The sequence below is a fragment of the Silurus aristotelis genome (genome assembly GCF_946808225.1).
Source record: "Silurus aristotelis genome assembly, chromosome: 9".
Classification (NCBI taxonomy): domain Eukaryota; kingdom Metazoa; phylum Chordata; class Actinopteri; order Siluriformes; family Siluridae; genus Silurus; species Silurus aristotelis.
In genome coordinates this window covers 29,447,818-29,467,917 of record NC_139582.1, presented here as the reverse complement: position 1 = coordinate 29,467,917, position 20,100 = coordinate 29,447,818, and the positions used below count along the sequence as shown (strand labels likewise).

Here is a 20,100-nt window from a genome sequence, read left to right as displayed (position 1 = left end):
TCTCTCTCTCTCTTTCTCTCTGGGTAATGATTGTGTGAGATTAATGCTGTAGAGGAAGCTCTGTCTCATTAACATTTTGTATCGTGCGGAAGGAGAGAGAACATCAGATCAGCAGAGCATCAAGATCCTGAAAGCTAATAAACACACACACACACACACACACACACACACACACACACACACACACACACACACAGCCCTTTAGCACTAGCACTTGGTATTGTTTGTGCTTTGAATCCCAGGTGTCTTCCTGTTCCGGATCCGCTGCCATGATTCTATAACCATTTGCCTCCCTCTCATTCTCTCTCTCTCTCTCTCTCTCTCTCTCTCTCTCTCTCTCTCTCTCTCTCCCCCATCTCTCTCTCTCTCTCTCTCTCTCTCTCTCTCTCTCTCTCTTTCTTAGTTAGACATGATTAGATTGTTGGAACGTGGTCACTGTTGGTCCGGTGCAGTAGAAATCAATAAAGAAAGTACAATAAGAATCATTGATGTTGAATAGTGTTTACAGTGGGGGGCGGAGCTCATTTTCTATGCAATGTCACTAGAAACTAGCTGAACTAGCGTCTAAGAGCTCAGCTAGCACACAAAGTTCCGTTCATTTAGCAACCAGAAACTCAAATTATCCTAATGAAAGCTATTGCATGGTGTGTACACTAATCTAGTGAGTGAAAAGTATTCTAGTGTGTGGAAACTAATCCAGCAAATGAAAGTCAAAGGAAGCGAGTGAAAGCTTGAAAGTGGAGGAGAGAAGGTCAGCCTAGTGTGAAACCTGAACCATTCTGATTTTCTCCTGAGTCGTGTTGTTCAGTTGTTCCGTGTTGTACCAGGCTGGGAGTCTCAGACTGAGGGCTGTCAGTCAAGCGCATTCATTAGTAGATTAGGCCACACCCACCAGACAATTTGATATTGTTGTTTTTTTTTTTCCATCCTTTGCTGGATGTGAATATAAATCAGCGTATCCTCATCAGGCCATGAGGCGAAACCGTGATTGTGGCTGGACTTCGGTGTCCGTCTGTCCTGTTTGGTGAAAAAAAGCTCACAGCTCACAGAATTGAACTGGGAGACCTAAAACCTATTCCAGCATTGCAATGCAAACCCTGTGCACCATGCCAGCTCCATGAAGATCTGGAAGATCTCCTCCTATAGAGCTCTGACCTCAACCCTATTGAACACTATAAATTGTGGCTTCTTTTACTGGACCACTGCACTTGTTTCGGTTACAAAGGTAATGCAAGTGCAGAAGGACATTGACGATCTTGATGTTTGCAGTCTTGTTGGCTGTTCACACTTCCTGTGTGGTTGTGTTTTATGTGGTTGTGTTTGAACTCATGTGACTTTGACAGTCACTGGATTGGGACAAAACTGCTCTTTTCCTGCCTAAAAATTTCCCTTCGGCACTCTTGCTTTTCTCACTTACCCGTGACCTCCACCAGCTGCTGTCTGGGTCCTTCAGTGTGTGTGTGTGTGTGTGTGTGTGTGTGTGTGTGTGTGTGTGTGTGTGTGTGTGTGTGTGTGTGAGTGTTTGACTTTGTATTCTTCTCTTCTGAGAACCGTCTCACACAGGAGTATTGGCGTCGTCATGGAAGTGGAATTATGGTTCCCTTAAGAAATCACACTGAACATTCCATTGTGTGTGTATCTATGAGTGTGTGCATTTATGTATGTGTGTGTATATCTGTGAGTGTGTGTATTTCTGTGTGTGTGTATCTATGAGTAAGTGTGTGTGTGTCTGGGTGATTGTGTCTCTTTTTGCATGTGTGTATCTCTCGCTCTCTAGATGTGTGTTTGTGTCTCTACCGTGTGTATCTGTAAGTGTGTGTGTCTCCTAGAGTGTGTTTGTGTTTCTCTACATGTGTGTATCTGTAAATGTGTGTGTGTGTATCTGTATGTCTCTACATGTTTGTGTCTATGAGTGTCTGCGTGTGTGTCTGTGAGTGTTTGTGTGTCTCTATGTGTGTTTGTATCTGAGTGAGTGAGTGTGTTACACACACACACACACACACACACACACACACACACACACACACACACACACACACAGACATACACACACACACATAGACATACACACACATGTAGTAAATGTGTTTCTCTACATGTGTGTGTTTCTATGCGTGTGTGTATGTCTGTGTGTGTGTGTGTGTGTGTGTGTGTGTGTGTGTGTGTGTGTGTGCGTGCACACTTTGCTATAACACGCCGCTCTCTGATAAGCTTCTTTCTTGTACAGTGAGAGTGAATGTAGCAATCACGGAGTGAATGGAAGGAGATGAAGGAGGGAGCGATAAGGAACGATACGTTCAGACCCGCGGAAAAGGGGGTCACTCCAAGGTCACGAACAAGGGGTGAGGATTTATTTTTTTTTTTTACGGGAACATTCATGAGGACCGTATTCTTACAGTCGCTAATGATTTTGTTAATGATAACCGAATTGATAGAAGAATGAAGGACGGACGAGTGTAACAACGTAAACATGAGCACAATCTGAATATTATATTACATTCAGCCTGATCTCAGAAATACACTTTAAACTTATAGAAAATGGCACGAAAATTAGAAAACGTTGTGATGTAATACACACTCTTTACAGACCAATCACAGTCTGATATGCAAATTGGTACACATGCTATATAATGCACACTGCCCGTAAAAAAAAAAAAAAGTCACCACCTGGATTTAACTAAGCAAATGGGTAAGAGGCTCCCATTGGATAATTACTGCATGGATGATTATTTTTCACCTGGCAACAAGTTATTTAACCCTAACTGATGCATTGACGGAAGACACGTCCTGTGGTCATGGATGCATCAAGCAAAGAAAACATCGAAATAAAAACTAACACAAAGCGAAGGGAACTCAAGGGATTGCGACTATACTGCTGTGCAGCCTTAAGAAAACCATTTAGCAGTGTGGCTAATCAGAAAAAATGCTTTAGTTTGCTAGGGAGCATAAAGATTGGACTCTGGAGCAATGGCGGAAGGTCATTTGGTCCAGATTTACACTGTTTCAGAGTGACAGGTGCATCAGGGTAAGAAAAGAGGCAGATAAACTGATGAACTGATGCCTGTGGGGGCAGTGCTGTGATCTGGGGTTGCTGCAGTTGGTCAGGTCTCGGTTCAGCAACATTGTGTGCCCTACGAATGAAGTCAGCTGACCACCTAAATATACTGAGTGACCAGATTATTCTACCAAAGGACTTTTTTCTTCCCTGAAGGCCCGGGCATATTTTAAGATCAAAATGCCAGGATTCATCGAGATCAATTGATGTCAGGGAGCATGAGATCATTTTCACACATGGATTATCCACCACAGAGTCCAGACCTTAAGCCCATTGAGAATCTTCGGGGTGTGCTGGAGATGACTTTGCGCAGTTGTCCGACTCTCCCATCATTAATACAAGATCTTGGTAAAACCTTACTGCAACTCTGGACGAAAATAAATGTTGTGACATTGCAGAAGCTTATTGAAACAATGCCACAGGCGAATGCGTTCCTTAATCAAAACTGAAGGGGGTCCAACCAAATTTTAGTGTGTCTGACTTTTTTTTTATAGATAGGAGGTGCTTATTGTTTATAGTTACCACAATCTTGGAGGCACACTGCACAAAACTCCATGTAGATATGCTTTACATGCTAATGGAACATCTTCCCCGGAAGAGTGGAGGAAATTCTAACCGCAAATGGAAACTAAAAAAAAAAAAAACACTTTGGACCATACAGTGTACCTCTAGTGGTAGGTACATAAAGAAGATGGTAAATGATGAATTGAATATGAGTTCCTGGATCGTTGAAATTGTTTCGATTACAGAGGTGATGCAGAAGGACATTTGTCGTTGTTTGTTCACTTTTCTGGATCTTGATGTTTGCAGTCTCGTTGGCTGTTCACACTTCCTGTATGGTTGTGTTTTATGTGAAAAAGCTTTTGAACTTCGACTGCCCCCCGACGATCGGGACAGAAATGAGTCTTTTTCTTCCAAAATTGCCCTTTACGCAGTATTTTCTCCACAAAATCTCTTGATACAGCTTCAGAAGAGTGAGAACAAATGGGTACTCAATGTGGAGTAGACCAACAGTAGTACAGTAGAATCTGGTTTTGATCTGAATTACTGCAGAATGTTAGATCTCACTAATGAGACCCCGAGCCCCAGGTCAAGCCTTGATTATAGCAGGAAAACAGCAGAAAAACCGAGGACCTGGCAACACCGAGCTGTCCAGAGCGGGCGTGGTCGTAATATTTTAAAGAACGTGCTTGATTGACGTCTCGGTCCCCACAAGCACCAAATCAGCGCAGGAATCTGGATTGTTAAACGCTACAAGTACCGACTCGACTATCGACTGTGTGCTTCACCCAAACAGCAGAGAAGTGTTTATATTACTTTTGGCTGTCCTTTTCATGCAAGGTGTGTGTGTGTGTGTGTGTGTGTGTGTGTGTGTGTGTGTGTGTGTGTGTGTGTGTGTGTGTGTGTGTTTTCATATTTCACCCATTAGAGAGGTTTGTGCTTCTTGTTGTACAAAGAGGAGCACACACACACACACACACACACACACACACACACAACAGCAGGACAAGTCATTGTGCTGTATTAGTGATGACTCACTTTAGCCACCAATGACTGCATGTCTGATAAACTTTCAGAAATCTCTCCATCCTTTTTTTCTATCTTTCTCCCTCCCTTTCTTTCTCTGATCTCCCCACTCTTCTTCCATTCCCTTTTTCCCTTTCACTCATCAATGCCGGCATTGAGGCTCGGAGTGTGCTTGGGGTCGTTGCTGGCCTGCGACTGGCCCTAACTACATTCTCTCTCTCTCTCTCTCTCTCTCTCTCTCTCTCTCTCTCTCTCTCTCTCCCTCTCTCTCTCTCTCTCTCTCTCTCTCTCTATCTCTCTCTCACTCTCACACACACACAAACACACACACACACACACACATACAGTGTCAAACAAAGCCTTTGTCTATTTTATGGAAATTGTGATTCTCGTGTGTGTGTGGTCAGATTGTGAGATCGAACAAAAGGAAAAGATGGCTCAGAATCTCACAGATGGTAGATGAAGGCATATTTTCCTATTTTTATGCCCCACGTGTGCACATACACACACACACACACACACACACACACACGCACACACAGAAACACATCAAGCAGTGACACTATGGAAGAGACTATGTCATTCACGAGGTTAAAATAAAACATTGCGTACATTCACACCTATACATATACACACACACACACACACACACACACACACACACACACACACACATACACACACACACTCCTGCAAAGACACGATTGAATGACAAGGTTGCTCCTTTTAGTTTGGGGATTTGCGTGTGTCTGTGTGCGTGTGTGTATGTGTGTGTATGTGTGTGTGTGTGTGTGTGTGTGTGTGTGGGTGTGAAAGTCTTCCAATACATCACTGATGATGGGTAGGTGGTTAGTGGTTAAGACATTGGATTTCACTGCTGGGGCCCTTGTGCAAGGTCCTGGTATCTACCAAATGCTGTAAATGTAAATGTTGTGGATTCATCTCAGTCTTTGAGGGAACGTGGCCTATCATTCTTAGCACATTACCTTTTCTTTGAACCCGTAAACCAGAAGTAAAAAACGTCTAACAGGAACAAGTGAGGAACCGAATTCGCTCCCTGAGCCCAGTGTACAACATTGTATGCTGTATCTGTGGGTCTGAAGAGCATTTCCTTCCTCCATATTTCCTCTATTTTTTGCTTCCTTACAATAACAAAACTACGATTTCCACACTTTAGTTCTTCTTTCTGGAGATCCCACTCCACGACTGTTCCCTGTCCACTGTTACAATAAGCGCCACTTTTTTAAGATGATGTTCCACAAGATTTTTTTTTATCAGCGATAAGGGTGTTAGTAAAGTCAGTTACTCGTGTAGGTGAGGCGAGGAGGCCTGGGGCGATGTTCCACTTCATCCCGAAGATGATCAATAAGTTTGGAGCTCTATAGCAGGAGATCTTCCAACCTATGGAAAGCAGATCTTCATGGAGCTGGCTTGCATTGTCAAACCTGTTGTGGAACAGGTTTTGGTTCTCCTGGTTCAACTGAAGGCAAACTTTCATGCACCCGTCAACGAAGGCGTCCTTCGCGATCTCCAAGTTGTTTGAAGAAGAACCGCATAGCCCGGTGTCTTATTACTTTTGCCCACACAATATGTTGTTAATAGTGGGATTGAGAAGGCAAATTGGAATTTTCATTGTTGTAACATGATGTAACATTTCAATGTCACGTTGCTTCAATATTTGGCGAGAAGTAATTAAGGCTCGAAAAACATCCTAACAGAAAACACACTAACGTCCACACGAGCGCACACACACACACACACACACGTACACACGCATGCACACACCTGCAGTCTGATAATGTCACTGATAAGGAATTCCACCTACTCATAGGATTTGTAGGGGAGGTTAATATGTGCTAAAACACACACAAACACACACTCAGTCGTAAAGTCAGTGACTAAGTGATCTGTCTTAGTTGATAAGCTCAGGGGATGCCGGTGATTCACAACTGATGACATCAGAAAGCTGTGTCTGGATGGAGCGCCGGTCCCCAAGGAGAGAAATAAACAGAGAGAGAGAGAGAGAGAGAGAGAGAGAGAGAGAGAGAGAGAGAGAGAGAGATGCTACATTCCGACACTATTTTTAACACACCCTAGTCTTTTCACGCACACACACACACACACACACACACACACACACACACACACCACCCCCACACACACGAAGGGAATCCCCAAGTTCACCGTCTTACACAACTCTACTGGCTCGACAGAAGGTTCTCCAATTAGGTCTGATCTCACAGGCCTGAGTGATCCAAGCAACACAAGTGTCACTTTCATGAGCACAACTTTCCCAGGAGGCTCTGAGGTTTCACCTAGCAAACATCAACAACAACAAGAACAACACCAATCGCTCCTAAATCCTAAAGCATTGGGACGGCACGCTTTTCCACTCATGTGATTCTTTTACAAACGCAAAGTCGGAGGCACACAATTGTATTTGGACGCGGTGGCTTGAAATTTTGCCTGCACTTGAACTAAGAGACTGAAACCTGTTCCAGAAGCCAGCCGCATGAAGATATGCTTTGTATGGGTTGCAAGATGTGGAAGATCTCAAAGCTTTGGAATGAATGTGAACACTGACTGCACCCCAGGCCTCCTTACCTCACCTCCATCAGGACCTGACTTTGCTTATACCTTTGTTGTTGAATGGGCACAAAAACTAGTGGAGCAACTTCCCAGAAGAGTGGAGCTTATTATAAGAGCAAATGGGGATTGGAACGGGATGATCGGAAATCTTATGCTCAGGTGTTTTCTTTTGCTACATTTTTAGGTTCAGAGGAAATGAGGAAAGAAATTTTTAGCTAGTTTTTCGACACACAGTTTTGAACCCGTATGCTATTCTTTCCCTGGTGAGCTAGCTACGGGTGAAATGTAATTCTCCAAACTACTATCATGTAGTCACTTGTGCACAAACTATAATAAAAGCAATAAGAAATGATTTTGCACAAGTGTTTTAGTAGTTTGGAAAATTTCCGCTCCAAAGCAACTGAGAAAAACCGTATGAGAGCAAATGGGATCTAAAAGTGGAATGAGATGTTGGAAGTGCAGTCTTTTGCTCAGGCGTTTTCGTTGCCGGATTATGAGTTATAGACTTATTTGGAACTACAGAGTTCAGAGGGAACAAAATTCTCGCTAGTTTTCGACACGCTCTTGTGAACGGCGTCGAAACTAGTATGCTAGTTTTTTTCTCTGGTAAGCTAGCTAAGGTTGATATATTTCGGTTATTGTATATTATATTTTATATTATACTTCTTTATATTTTGGGTATTGTATATTTAATAACGAGGAAAACGTTAAACCAGTTTGCTAGCAACACCGATACCACGCTTATTAGCTAATATGTTGTGTTCCAACATTACAACTAGCCACATCCATGTTATACACGTCTGGGGTCAAGGAGTTTAAGAGACGAGAACTGGGCGTGGTTTCTGGGTGGGAGGAGCTTACAATCCTTCCTTTGTCAATCACAGTGACACCGGCCGATAGATCAGGTATGTGTAAGATATCGCTTTACTCCTACTCCCATACAGTTGGTACATACGGGGGGAAATCCATTCACTCGTTAGCTAGTATGCCATTCAACCTGCTAGCTCGTTAAGCAAACGAAACGAATCAACTGAATTAAATAGCGATTTTAATGAAACAACACCCTCTATCATTCACCTTTTCATTGATCATCGATTGTTTGGACCTTTACTGGGTCCTAAAATCTGGTGGAAAGGTAATGGCACCCAATGATGGGGATGTGAGTGAAAGAGAAGTAGATATGATATTGGAAATACTACCAAGATTTGGTATCATAGATTATGTGTGTGTGTGTGTGTGTGTGTGTGTGTATATATATATACACTTTGTGTACTGACTTGAATTGTCTCTCTTTCTCTCCCTACTTTCTTTCGCTCTTACACTCTTACTTCATGCCTTTCCTCCCTCCCTGTCTTTTGCCTCTCACTTTATTTTCAACCGCATTCCTCACGTCTGAGGTCATGTTGTGTGTGTGTGTGTGTGTGTGTGTGTGTGTGTGTGTGTGTGTGTGTGTGTGAAATCTGGTGTTTGTGTGTTTGCTGTGCTTGTCTGGATTCAGAGATGCACAGGTTCAGGCACATGCGATAGAAGGTGGAAATATTGATAGAAAAATGACAAGCATCCTCATACTCAGCTTGTGTGTGTGTGTGTGTGTGTGTGTGTGTGTGTGTGTGTGTGTGTGTGTGTAAGTGTGTAAGTGTGTGTGTGTGTGTGAGAGATGCTTGATATCTTAAATTAGTCCTTTATAGTTATTAAGTGTCTCTCTCTCTCTCTCTCTCTCTCTCTCTCTCTCTCTCTCTCTCTCTCTCTCTCTCTCTCTCTCTCTCTCTCTCTCTCTCTCTCTCTCTCTCTCTCTCTCTGTGTTCCAACAGAGGAAACTGCAGTCCAATGATAACAAGCTGCAAGACAATAGGCTGCCATATACACACACACGCACACACACACAGGACTAGTTTAGCTCTGAGAGGTCAGCGGGTAAATAGAAGTGCCTCGCTCTTGTGATAACCAACACACAGACACAGACACACACACACACCGCAGGAAAGCCTTTATTAGACAAATATGGAACGCTGTGGAAATGCCAGAGAAGCACAAAGAGCCTGACGTCAGCCGTGCGAATAAACGCATCTGTCAGGGCGCCTTTTTTTATTTTGGCAACGCCGAGAATTATGGGAAATCCCTGAGTTCTTACATTCCACGGATTTCTGCTTTTCGGCACCGGACGAGGGTCGAGTTCCCACAGTCTCACAGTGCTTTAGCATAAACCTGGGCACTAATGCGGCTAATCATAAACCGCAGCTAACCGCCCCCTCGGTTCGCTGAGCTCTCCGATGCTAACACGGATGAAGGCTAACAGAGCGCAGCGGCTAACTGTCTTCTCATTTCCCCGATCACTTAGCCGTGTGCTAGCGTTATCTCACACACACACACACACACACACACACACACACACACACACATACACACACAGACACACACACACACACACACTTGTTTCATCCGCACTTGCACTTTTAGATAGATAGATAGATAGATAGATAGATAGATAGATAGATAGATAGATAGATAGATAGATAGATAGATAGATAGATAGATAGATAGATAGATAGACACACAGACACACAGACACACAGACTGATTGGCAGATGGATACTTTATTTATTTAAGAATGAAATAAGTTTAATAAAGGAATATCTTCACTGTGTGTATGTGTGTGTGTGTGTGTGTGTGTGTGTGTGTGTGTGTGTGTGTGTGTGTGTGTGTGTGTGTGTGTGTGTGTACAGCTGGGTGCAGGTTTAAGTCTACAGAGACAAAGGCAGCTTTGATAAAGGTTAAGTTGACACACTCACAAATACCTACATGCACACACACACACACACACACACACACACACACACAGAAACACTGAGATTATTTAGAGATCAAACAATGACACACACGTGCAGGATACACAGCTTAACACTGATTGCTCATAATTACTGTCTGTATGATTAGTGAAAGACACATTTGATGCCATGAACCCACACACACACACACACACACACACACACACACACACACAAGTTGAGGAGAACAATGAAGGTGGAAAATGATTGTCCCTCTATTAGCATATCCACCATCAGACACAACGGCTGTGTGTGTGTGTGTGTGTGTGTGTGTGTGGAAATTTTGTGAGGGTAACAATGGTCTATTCTGTAGCGGAATGGACCCTCCCAAAAAGAGAACTGACCACTGGGACACATTTGGGGACAATCCAGACCTCTCTCTCTCTCTCTCTCTCTCTCTCTCTCTCTCTCTCTCTCTCTCTCTCTCTCTCTCTCTCTCTCTCTCTCTCTCTATTTTAGATTGCTTTCTGTCTTACTCTCTGTCTGAATCTCTCTTCAGTCTCAGCCTCACTCTCTGTATTTTCTGCATTTTGTTGCCTTGTACTTTAACTTCTGCGATAACAATAAAGTTTGATCTAATCCAATCTGATCTAATATAATCTGACCTAATCCAGTCTAATCTGATTTAATCCAGTCTAATCTGGTCTGATCTAACCTGATCTAATACAATCTAACCCGGTCTAATCTGATCTAATCTAATCTGAATAGATCTAATCCAGTCTAATCTGATCTAATCTAATCCAGTCTAATCTAATGTATGTCTCTTTCTTCAGTCTCAGTCTCTGTCTCACTCTCTGAGTCTCTGTATAGAAAGTTCGAGATCGGTGGGTCGTGGTATTTCTGGTCCGCCACCCCCATTGTGTATGTCCTGCACAAGTGTACATCTGTCCAACCCATTTGTCTAGCGTAGTCGCTGTGTGTGTGTGTGTGTGTGTGTGTGTGTGTGTGTGTGGGTGTGTGTATCCGTGTTGTAAATGGAGGTAACTTTTCCCAGTCCTGTTTTTAATGCATCATCGTCCACTTCCCCTGCGCTGTTTCCTCCTCGTCATGTTATCAAGGCCTGAGGGACCGACTCAGCATCAGCTTAGTGTTCAGGAACAGAACTTACCCAGAAGGCACTGGAGTTGAACTCCACTTCCTTTTCAACCCAGCAAAGTTTGGAGAATCCCGTTGTCTTTGTCCGACTTCTGTCATTTATTTTAATGGCTCGGTAGCAGGTTAGCTAACTAGCTAATTATATAAATTTAAAGGAAGTGACGCAAATCTTTTCAGCTACCTGCAAGAGGTTCATATAGTTTCTCTGGAGCCAGAGGGTGCCAATAATTTAATCAGCAAGAAATTTGTGAATACATGAAAAACACAGGGTTGCCTCGCTAGCTAATGATACATTATACCCTGTGCAGGGCACGAAGTAAGTTTTTTATTTGGAAGAATGTGCCAAGAACCAAAACTATCTTACAGACATTACAGATAAATGTAGTGGTGATTATAATAATGGTATGTCTGCTGCATTCAGGCGTGTGTGTGTAAGGAATCATAGCAACAGCATCAGCAAGATAAAGATCACAGCCTCGGTATTTCACACGGCACTGCGTGTTAGCGAGCGATGGACCTGCAGGCGATGGTTCATCGCATTTACACATCCATAAATCCCCCAAACTCCTGGAAGAAGGTGTTTTTTTTTTGTTTTGTTTTTTTTATCTTTTTCCAACCTGAAGAAAAAAATGAGAGGGAAAGGAAAACAGGCCAATGTGTAAACCGAGACTATTTGTGGAACGGTGCTAGCGCCTCTCTGCTCTCTGGACTGACTAGCGGACCAACGTAAAAACTTGCTATCCTGGAGTACTGAAGCCAAGGACAACATCCCACACAGGGTCTGACACTTTCTCTGTGTCTCTCTATTTCCAGAAACCAGAAGCTCTCCAACAAAATGCTAGGACGCTAATCTCATGCATACGCGTGTATTAAACAGATATACTGTATGTGTGTATATAATATGTTGAGGTGTGTGAACTCGCTAATGCTAGTCGCAGTCAGCGTCAACACAACGTGGGTCTAAACTCGCACACAGATATATAATGGTACAAAGCTGAGGCTATTTATTGATTCATTTACATTTATTACAGTTTTCTTAGGCTTCTTGTACTTGAAAGATCTCAAACGTTTTTATAGCTAGCGTTAATCAAATAGCACAGCTGAAATAGCTAGCTAGTTTACCATCTCGCAGTGGTAAGGAGTTAGCATATTTAATGTAATTAGCTGTCAGTGGTGGGCCGTGCATTTGGTACCTGGGCCTTTGTGGACCAAACCTTTACACTACAACCGCAACTGTGCACCTACATCATCTGAAGCAGTTCAGATTCAATATTTGTCTACTAACATGACAAAAACATTAAAATGTAAATAAAATACAACCTACTCACCAGAGATGCAGACTCATAATGTGCAGCGCCCCTCAGAGGCTGTAATCCAGTGGTACCGCTCGTATTCACTGGTCTGGAAGTGGAAAACAAACCCTTTCCCGGGCTGAGACACGCTAGCTAGCTTCAGGTTGGCCGACCTCCTCACCACGTCTAGCTTTTCTTCAAAGTTGATTTTTCGGTATGTCTGAGACCAAATCAATTTCTCTTCCTCTGTAGGCATAAAAAAGTCTGACTCAGACTTATTAACATGTGCAGAGCTACAGACGGGCTTTACCAGTCGAACTTGGCTGTACCAGTTCCCCTCTGACCAACCAATCAGAGGATGGAAAAATGCTGACTATTCTGGGCCAGCGAGCTGCCCTGTGAGGCAAATATGAAATCTGATTGGTTAAAGAAACAGACACATTGATAATATTCTCTATGGTCAGAGAGCCAGCAGTACTGAATCTGAAGGCTCTGGGCAGATTATATTGACATGGCAGCACATAGCGGCTGAAATCTGATTGGACAAAAAAATCTAACATCCACATACACGTACTGGAATCAGTGCAGCCTAAAGAAACGCTGCGAAATGAAAAGAATAAACTGATGGAAATAAATTCCTACAATTTGATGGAACAAATATTGGAATTGATGTGGTCAATGTAGGTCAGTGCTTCTGATAGTGTTTAGGCTAGAAGAGAAGTCTTTACTGGCCCTGAACGCCCGCCACTGTTAGCCATACACTTTATCTCAAGCTGGTGCTAGAGGAAAATAAACGATAGATCTCAATGTTGTTTTTGTTTTTATATATATATATATATATATATATATATATATATATATATATATATATATATATATATATATATATATATATAAAAACGATATTTAGTGTATTTCTTCAGACAGAAACAGTAATATGTATAATATCAGTGTTTTGTGAATAAAATGAAAAAATAAAGGTGTAAGTGACAGAAATGAAGGGGAAAACAAAAAAAGGCAGCAGGTGAATAGAGCTCGCGAGTTTTAACATAAATGTATAGGGCGGGGTAATGTTTCCCTCTAGTGGTGTCAGCGAGGAAGTGCAAACACTTTAGTAAATGTAATGATTTATTAAAATTTTACAGATAAATAATAATAATAATTATAATAACAATAACAATAAACACCTTAATAAGCAACATAATTAGAAGCAAAACACTGACGATTATTTTATTTATTCATTCTAATGAGTTTAGATCAGTAATAAGTCCCGTTTACAAACAAAGACATATTTTAACTTCAGTTTAACCCTCCTAAGTATATAAAGCCCCATATGCAGTTTTCTGGTACATGGAGATAGAGATCCAAAAAGAGATTGAGAGAGAGATAGAGAGAGAGAGAGAGAGAGAGAGAGAGAGAGAGAGAGAGAGAGAGAGAGAGAGAGAGAGAGAGAGAGAGAGAGAGAGAGAGAGAGAGAGAGAGAAAAATAGAGGAATCAGTCAGTAATTGATTCGTGTGCACTTTAGGATTGGTTGCGATAAAAGCTAAAAAAAAAAAGGATGATTAAATGAATGAATGAACTGGTAAAAAAGGAATGAAAGAAGATTTATCAGGATTTTTTTTAAATACAGTTATTAATGTGGATTTAGTAACTTAACGTTTATTAGTAACTTAAGACTTGATTCATGTAAACGATTATTTTGGATTATTTTGATAATAAAACTTATTAAAGATGGAGAGAGAGAGAGATGGCACGAGATAAGAGAGAAAGAGAGAGAAAGAGAGGGGGGTGCATAAAAAGATGGATAAACAGATCGAGGGAAAATTTAAAGCGGCCTCAGTTTAGTGTAGAGTGTAGTTCATTAACCTTAACACTAGATGGAGACATTTCACCGCGAATTTCAGATCTGAAACCCGACTGCATATTTTTGAACATTACTCCGAGAGAGAGGGAGAGAGGGGCGAGGGCGGGGTTTCGCATTGTCAACTGCCTGCTTCCGGGTATAACTGTCACTGTTTCCTGTTACTTAGTTTTATCACCGTTATTATTATTATTACTGTTAGTTTACAGTGAACCTCTAAGACACACAGCAGCTCTGTGTGTGTGTGTTCAGTTTTACTTTACCAGCTTCATGCCTTCGTTACCCGAAGCCCAACCTGGAGGTGAGTGAGGACGCAAACAGTTTATTTGATTAAAGACTAAGGTAATAACACTGATGTGTGTGTGTGTGTGTGTGTGTGTGTGTGTGTGTGTGTGTGTTGATGCAGGATATAATGAACAGCTGATTACTGAGGAGTTTGTATGTACTCGATCATTAATCAGTCATTAATTTGGTACCATTGGTTTTTTTTTTGCTGTTTTAATGATCATAGAATAACACACAGTACAGCACGTGCGCGCGCGTGAGGGAGGGAGTGCGCGGGCATGAGGATTTCTCTTCATGTCTCTCATCCCTTTTTTCATCTCTCCATCTCATTCTTCATTCCATTTCTATCTCTCTGTCCATCTCTCTCTCTCCATCTCTATCTCAATCTCTCTCTCCATCTCCATCTCTCTCCACCTCTCTCTCTATCTCTTCATCTCTCTCTATCTCCATCTGTTTCTGCATCTTTCTTTCCATCTCTCTTCTCTCTTCCATCTCTTCCATCTCTCATCTCTCTCCATCTTTCTTTCCATTTCTATCTCCCTGTCCATCTCTCCTTCCATCTTTCTCTCCATTTCTCTCCATCTGTCTTCATCTCTCTCATCTGTATCTCCCTCTCTACCTGTCCATCTCTCTCCAACCTACATCTCTCTCTCCATCTCTCTGTCCATCTCTTTCTCCATCTCTCCATCTCTTTTCATCTCTCCATTTTATTCTTCATCTCCATCCCTTAATCTCTCTCCATCTATCTCTCCATCTTATTCTTCATCTCTATCTCTTCTCTTCTCTCTTCTCTTCTCTCTCCATCTGTGTGTGTGTGTATGTGTGTGTGTGTGTGTGTGTGTGTATGTGTGTGTGTGTGATAATATTAGATCTAAAATAATCAGTACTTTTATATTTCCCACATTTTCTTCAAACATACTGTCATTTCTTTTCACTATTTAAACAGTCCTCCTGCAGCTAATCTGAGATAAAATCCCCTTCAGTTGTGTTGTGAGGCTCAGCGTTGCCCATGGAAACAAAACACTGTGGTGATGGTCGAGGTGTGTGTGTGTGTGTGTGTGTGTGTGTGTGTGTGTGTGAATATATTTTAGTACACCAGGGTGTGTCTGTGTGAGTGTTTGCTGGGTAACTGTTATAAACGTGGGAGCTGGTTATAGATTAGTACGCCAGCATAGTCGACTTCTGCTAATGTGTACAATGAAAAATATATTTTTCCAGTGTGTTTGTTTATTATCTAGCTATTATTGCTTGAATTATAATACTATTATATATATGTTTGACTTCCCAACACTTCCCTCTGCCATCGAGTCGTTATTCCACCTAGTGTTCAAAGAAGTGAACTGCAACATGCTCTAATAGAGGCCCATTGAGGCAGGGATCACACTGCCCCTTGCTCAGAACCTTTTTAATATGAAATCTTCTGATTTGAAGGTGAAGTATAAGAACTTACAGTGTGTCTATGATGGACTGAGACATTTCTGTTATAAGATACACTTTAAGGCAAAAGGTTTTTGGACACCTGAGCATAAGATGGGTTTGTGATCCCATTCTACATTTAGTCCCCAGTTTGCTGTTATAAAAACTTCCACTGTTCTAAAAAGAGATTCATTCAGCCACAGGGGGGTTAGTCAAGTCAGCACCTGATGTAGGTGAGGTGAGGAGGCCTGGGGTGCAGTAACAAAAATCATCTCAAAAGGTGTTCAAAAGGAATAGCTCTCTATAGCAGGAGATCTTCCACTCAGGATTGAGTCTCCTAGTTCAATGAAAGCCTATCGGATCTAAAGATGTCCCAATATTTTTGGCCAGAACATGTATATTGCATTGCGGCATCAGTAAAACAGAGACGCGCACGCACCACGCTGACCTCGAAGTCCGTTCGTTTGGTTTGAACTTTTGTTTGGTAGGGAGTACCAGTCACGTGTCTCACGTGTCATTTCCCCGTCGTCTCTCGTCCTGCAGAGTCCAGGCGAAGCGCGCGGTTGGTGACGAGCAGATACCACCCGCACGACGATGACACGGCGAGCACCAGCTCTACAGGATCTCAAGGACAAATCTCTTACAGAGAGAGTACCGTGAGGTAAGGGGCGTGTCTCCAGAGAGCGCAAGTGTATTGTCTCGGAAAAGCAACGAGACCCTCTGTGTATTCGTCCGGTTGTTTTCCAGAGTCTTCAAAAGGAAACTAGCAGGCCGAAAAGGGGGCGGAGCTTCTCCCGGGGCCCACAGAGACGGTGAAGTGAGCAGATCCCACACCCCGAGTAAGAGCGAGCTCCTCGTGGGTCAGTGCTGATGACTTTACAATACATTTATATATTTCTTTGTCTGGAATATAAAGATTATTATTAACTTGTGTGTGTGTGTGTGTGTGTGTGTGTGTGTGTGTGTGTGTGTGTGTGTGTGTGTGTGTGTGTGTGTGTGTGATTGTCCAGTGCCACCAGTGAGAAAGAGTTCAGCTTTTCGGGCTCCGGGCAGCATCATGACCCCTTTGACCCAGTCAGCCCCGAACTCTTTGACTCTGATGGATCCTTCAGGTTTCTCCTCAGGATACTCCTCATCAGAGGAAGGACAGGGGCGGAGTCCCAGCACGCACAACATGACCCCCGGTGAGTTTGTGAGGAAATGCGTATAAGTATCTAACGGAATAAACAAATTTGTGTGGGACGTCCCACTACGTCTTCTCTGATCATTCATACTTTAAATATTAGTCTGAAATTAGGTCCGTGTGTATGTGCGTGTGCGTGTGTGCGTGTGCGTGTGTGTGTGTGTGTGTGTGTGCGTGAGGTTATTCTCTCAGCTCAACCACACCAGCTTCCTGTTTCCTGTCTGGCTGTCTGTTCATTTCCCCTTGCACACTCATGTGTGTTTCAGGGTTTCAGGTCCAAGGTGGTTGATGATGATGATGTAAATTGATGGATGCTGCATGAAAGTCCTCTAGAATCAAATAATCATACTTCCTATGCACATTTATTTATATATATATATATATATACTACCTATCCATACTATATGGGCAAAAGTTTTGGCACACCTGACCTTTCCACCATATGTCATCAGCCAAATTCATGAAAATATGCTTTACATGTGTTGAAGTGGAAGATCTTCTTCTACAGAGCTCTGACCCTCAGATACATCAGTACCTGACGATATTAACACTCTTGTTGCTGAGTGAAATCTCACACAAAAGAGACTAAATGGTGAATGGGACGTTCAAAAAAGCACAGCAATCTTACGGCCTGGTGTCCACAAACTTTTGGCCATATAGCATAGAAATGCGTATCCATTTATTTATTTTTCCTTTTTTTAAATGATTTTTCATATACACACTACAGGTGGACCGATTCATCGGTTTTGCCGGAGCACCGAATTGATCGCCAGAACTTCCTGCATTAATTTATACCGATAGTTTTTCTAATAACAAGAGCGGCCTCTAGAGGCGCATCAGTGTCACCACATGCTGTTTGTTTTTACACGTGGGACCGCGCGCTGCTCAGAGAGCGCTATATATTTTTTTATTTATTACTAATAAATGAAATAATTCTAATCAGTCGAACCGTAATACACACAGACAAATAAATGGATGAAAAATGTATTTATACACAAATAAATTGCGGGAGGGAAATTTTTTTTATAAAAAATAATAATTAATAATTGAATTTATTTTTTATGGATTTTATTAATAAATTATTTTTCCCAACAGCTTCTGCTCAGCCTCCATCAAAAGGAGCTCCGGGACCCTGTGACGCACTGACCGCCTCAGGTGTGAGACTCGTATTGTACACACACTCATCCTAATGTACCACTCGCACGCTTATAATCCTGTAATGTGGTTCCTGTCCCTGTGTGTCCAGCCCGTGCCTTCGCGCTGGTGTATTTCTGGCTGGGCACAGCGTGGTACAGTATAACATCTGGAATGTCTCTGCTGGATGTTTCTCTGCTCAGCAGGTACACTCTGTGTGTGTAAGTGTGTATTTCTCTTTGTGTGTGTGTTCAGCATGAATACACACGTTATCCGTCTGTCCTCAGGCGCACTGCAGGTATGAGGAAGAAACTTCTCCTCCTGCTGCTCCTCGTCCTGCTGCTTTTCGGTGAGTGTGTGTAGAACATGTACGTCTTCATCTTAACATTTACACTCATTAGTGTTAAAAACAGGTGTGTGTGTGTGTGTGTGTGTGTGTGTGTTATAGGTGTGTGGTATTGGTATCCATGTATTCTGGCGCTATTTCCCGGGTCAGTTCGATCTCCCCTGGTTAAGCCTCAGCACACAACACACACACAGGTTCAACCTCGTACGCAAGTAAGTCACGTCACTTCCACATGATATAATTTTGCTTTGATGCGAATTGATTTTGCTGCTGATTTCTGAACACTTTCTCCATCCGGCTCAGTCTCAGTCTCAGGAGAGCGAGGTCTACGCGAGTCTTGCAGCTCTAAAAGACGAACTCTACGCCGACCTGCTGGAACGAGAGACCAAGCGGTTTGAGGGCAGAGACCGCCATTTGGAAAACGTCCTGGTGGGAACATGGATCTGAAAATTTTTCTCATAGGCCATGTTTGGTCCTGGTCTTTTTTGTTTTTGTTTTTTTGTTTATCTCTCACAACTTGCACTTTCTCTCTGTCTCTCTGTCTCTCTCTCTCTCTCTCTCTCTCTCTCTCTCTCTCTCTCTACCACCATAGATGGAGATCAAGTTACTAAAACAGGACGGAGAAAAGCAGAAGCGCTCATATGAGGTGAGAAAACACACACACACACATGAAATTTTTCGTGCTTGTTTGTTAATTCTTATCATTCACACACACTCCCAGTATTATATGTAATGTCTTCAATGTAATTGTCTACCCTGTACATTCGTGTGTGTGTTTGGGTTTTAGATGTTGCAAATGGATGTGCAAGAGCTAAAAACCCGAGTGCGGAAGTAAGTGTGTGTTACTGCCGTCCTTCTTCATCGCTGTTGCGTGAAGCCACTTTTGTATTAATTTTGTTAATTTTTTTCTCATTTGCACTTTGAATTGATCTCCATCTAGCGTCGATTCGGAACATCGGCACCTGATCAAAGAGGAAACCCTGGGGATGGAGAATCAGATATCCGATCTAAAACTGGACCTGTCCAACCTTCAGTCGGCCTCCGAACGCCTGGGTCGCAGACTGGACGCTCAGGAATCCCAGAATGCGAAGGTATGATCGGTGTGAACACACACGGAGAGCTGTAGAACCGTATGTTCCGATTGGACAGAAGATGTTGATTGACAGGGACTTGTCCCGTACCACCAACAATATAAATATAATAGATTATGAATAATCATGCTTTCTGTGCATCCTCTAGTTAAAGGCCGAGCTCTCTGATTGGCTGCTGCAGCAGCTGTCCAGTTCGGTTAACACGGAGCGTGATGTAGTGACAAGGCCTGAGCTGCAGAGGGCGCTGGAGGACTTGGAAAAGAAAGTACTGGACCGGTTGGGACGGGAGAGGGAGAACAAGGAGAGGAGTGATGTGTGGAGGACAGTGGGAGAGACGCTGAAGGAGGAAGGAGTGGGAGCAGTCAGCATAATGGTGCGTGTGTGTAGAGCTGTGTCATTA

The 20,100-nt window shown here is 42.6% G+C and overlaps 1 protein-coding gene across 5 annotated transcripts in view; it reads left to right on the top strand.

Annotated features, from left to right (window-relative positions):
• Positions 1–20,100, top strand: part of LOC310730672 (SUN domain-containing protein 2-like) — a 49,451-nt gene that overhangs the window by 23,391 nt on the left and 5,960 nt on the right. The window contains exons 1-14 of one of the 5 annotated variants that reach the window (XM_083549733.1): positions 14,327–14,384; positions 14,498–14,546; positions 16,490–16,607; positions 16,694–16,806; positions 16,957–17,130; positions 18,225–18,284; positions 18,376–18,469; positions 18,551–18,612; positions 18,712–18,821; positions 18,913–19,038; positions 19,202–19,255; positions 19,397–19,440; positions 19,550–19,700; positions 19,849–20,073. In XM_083549733.1, the coding sequence (XP_083405859.1) occupies positions 14,516–14,546; positions 16,490–16,607; positions 16,694–16,806; positions 16,957–17,130; positions 18,225–18,284; positions 18,376–18,469; positions 18,551–18,612; positions 18,712–18,821; positions 18,913–19,038; positions 19,202–19,255; positions 19,397–19,440; positions 19,550–19,700; positions 19,849–20,073 (1,362 nt within the window). In that variant the 5' untranslated portion in view covers positions 14,327–14,384; positions 14,498–14,515. Of the gene's footprint in view, positions 1–14,326; positions 14,385–14,477; positions 14,547–16,489; positions 16,608–16,693; positions 16,807–16,956; positions 17,131–18,224; positions 18,285–18,375; positions 18,470–18,550; positions 18,613–18,711; positions 18,822–18,912; positions 19,039–19,201; positions 19,256–19,396; positions 19,441–19,549; positions 19,701–19,848; positions 20,074–20,100 lie in introns of those variants that run through there. The other 4 variants (XR_014534896.1, XM_083549732.1, XM_083549731.1 and 1 more) reach the window with 4 other exon arrangements.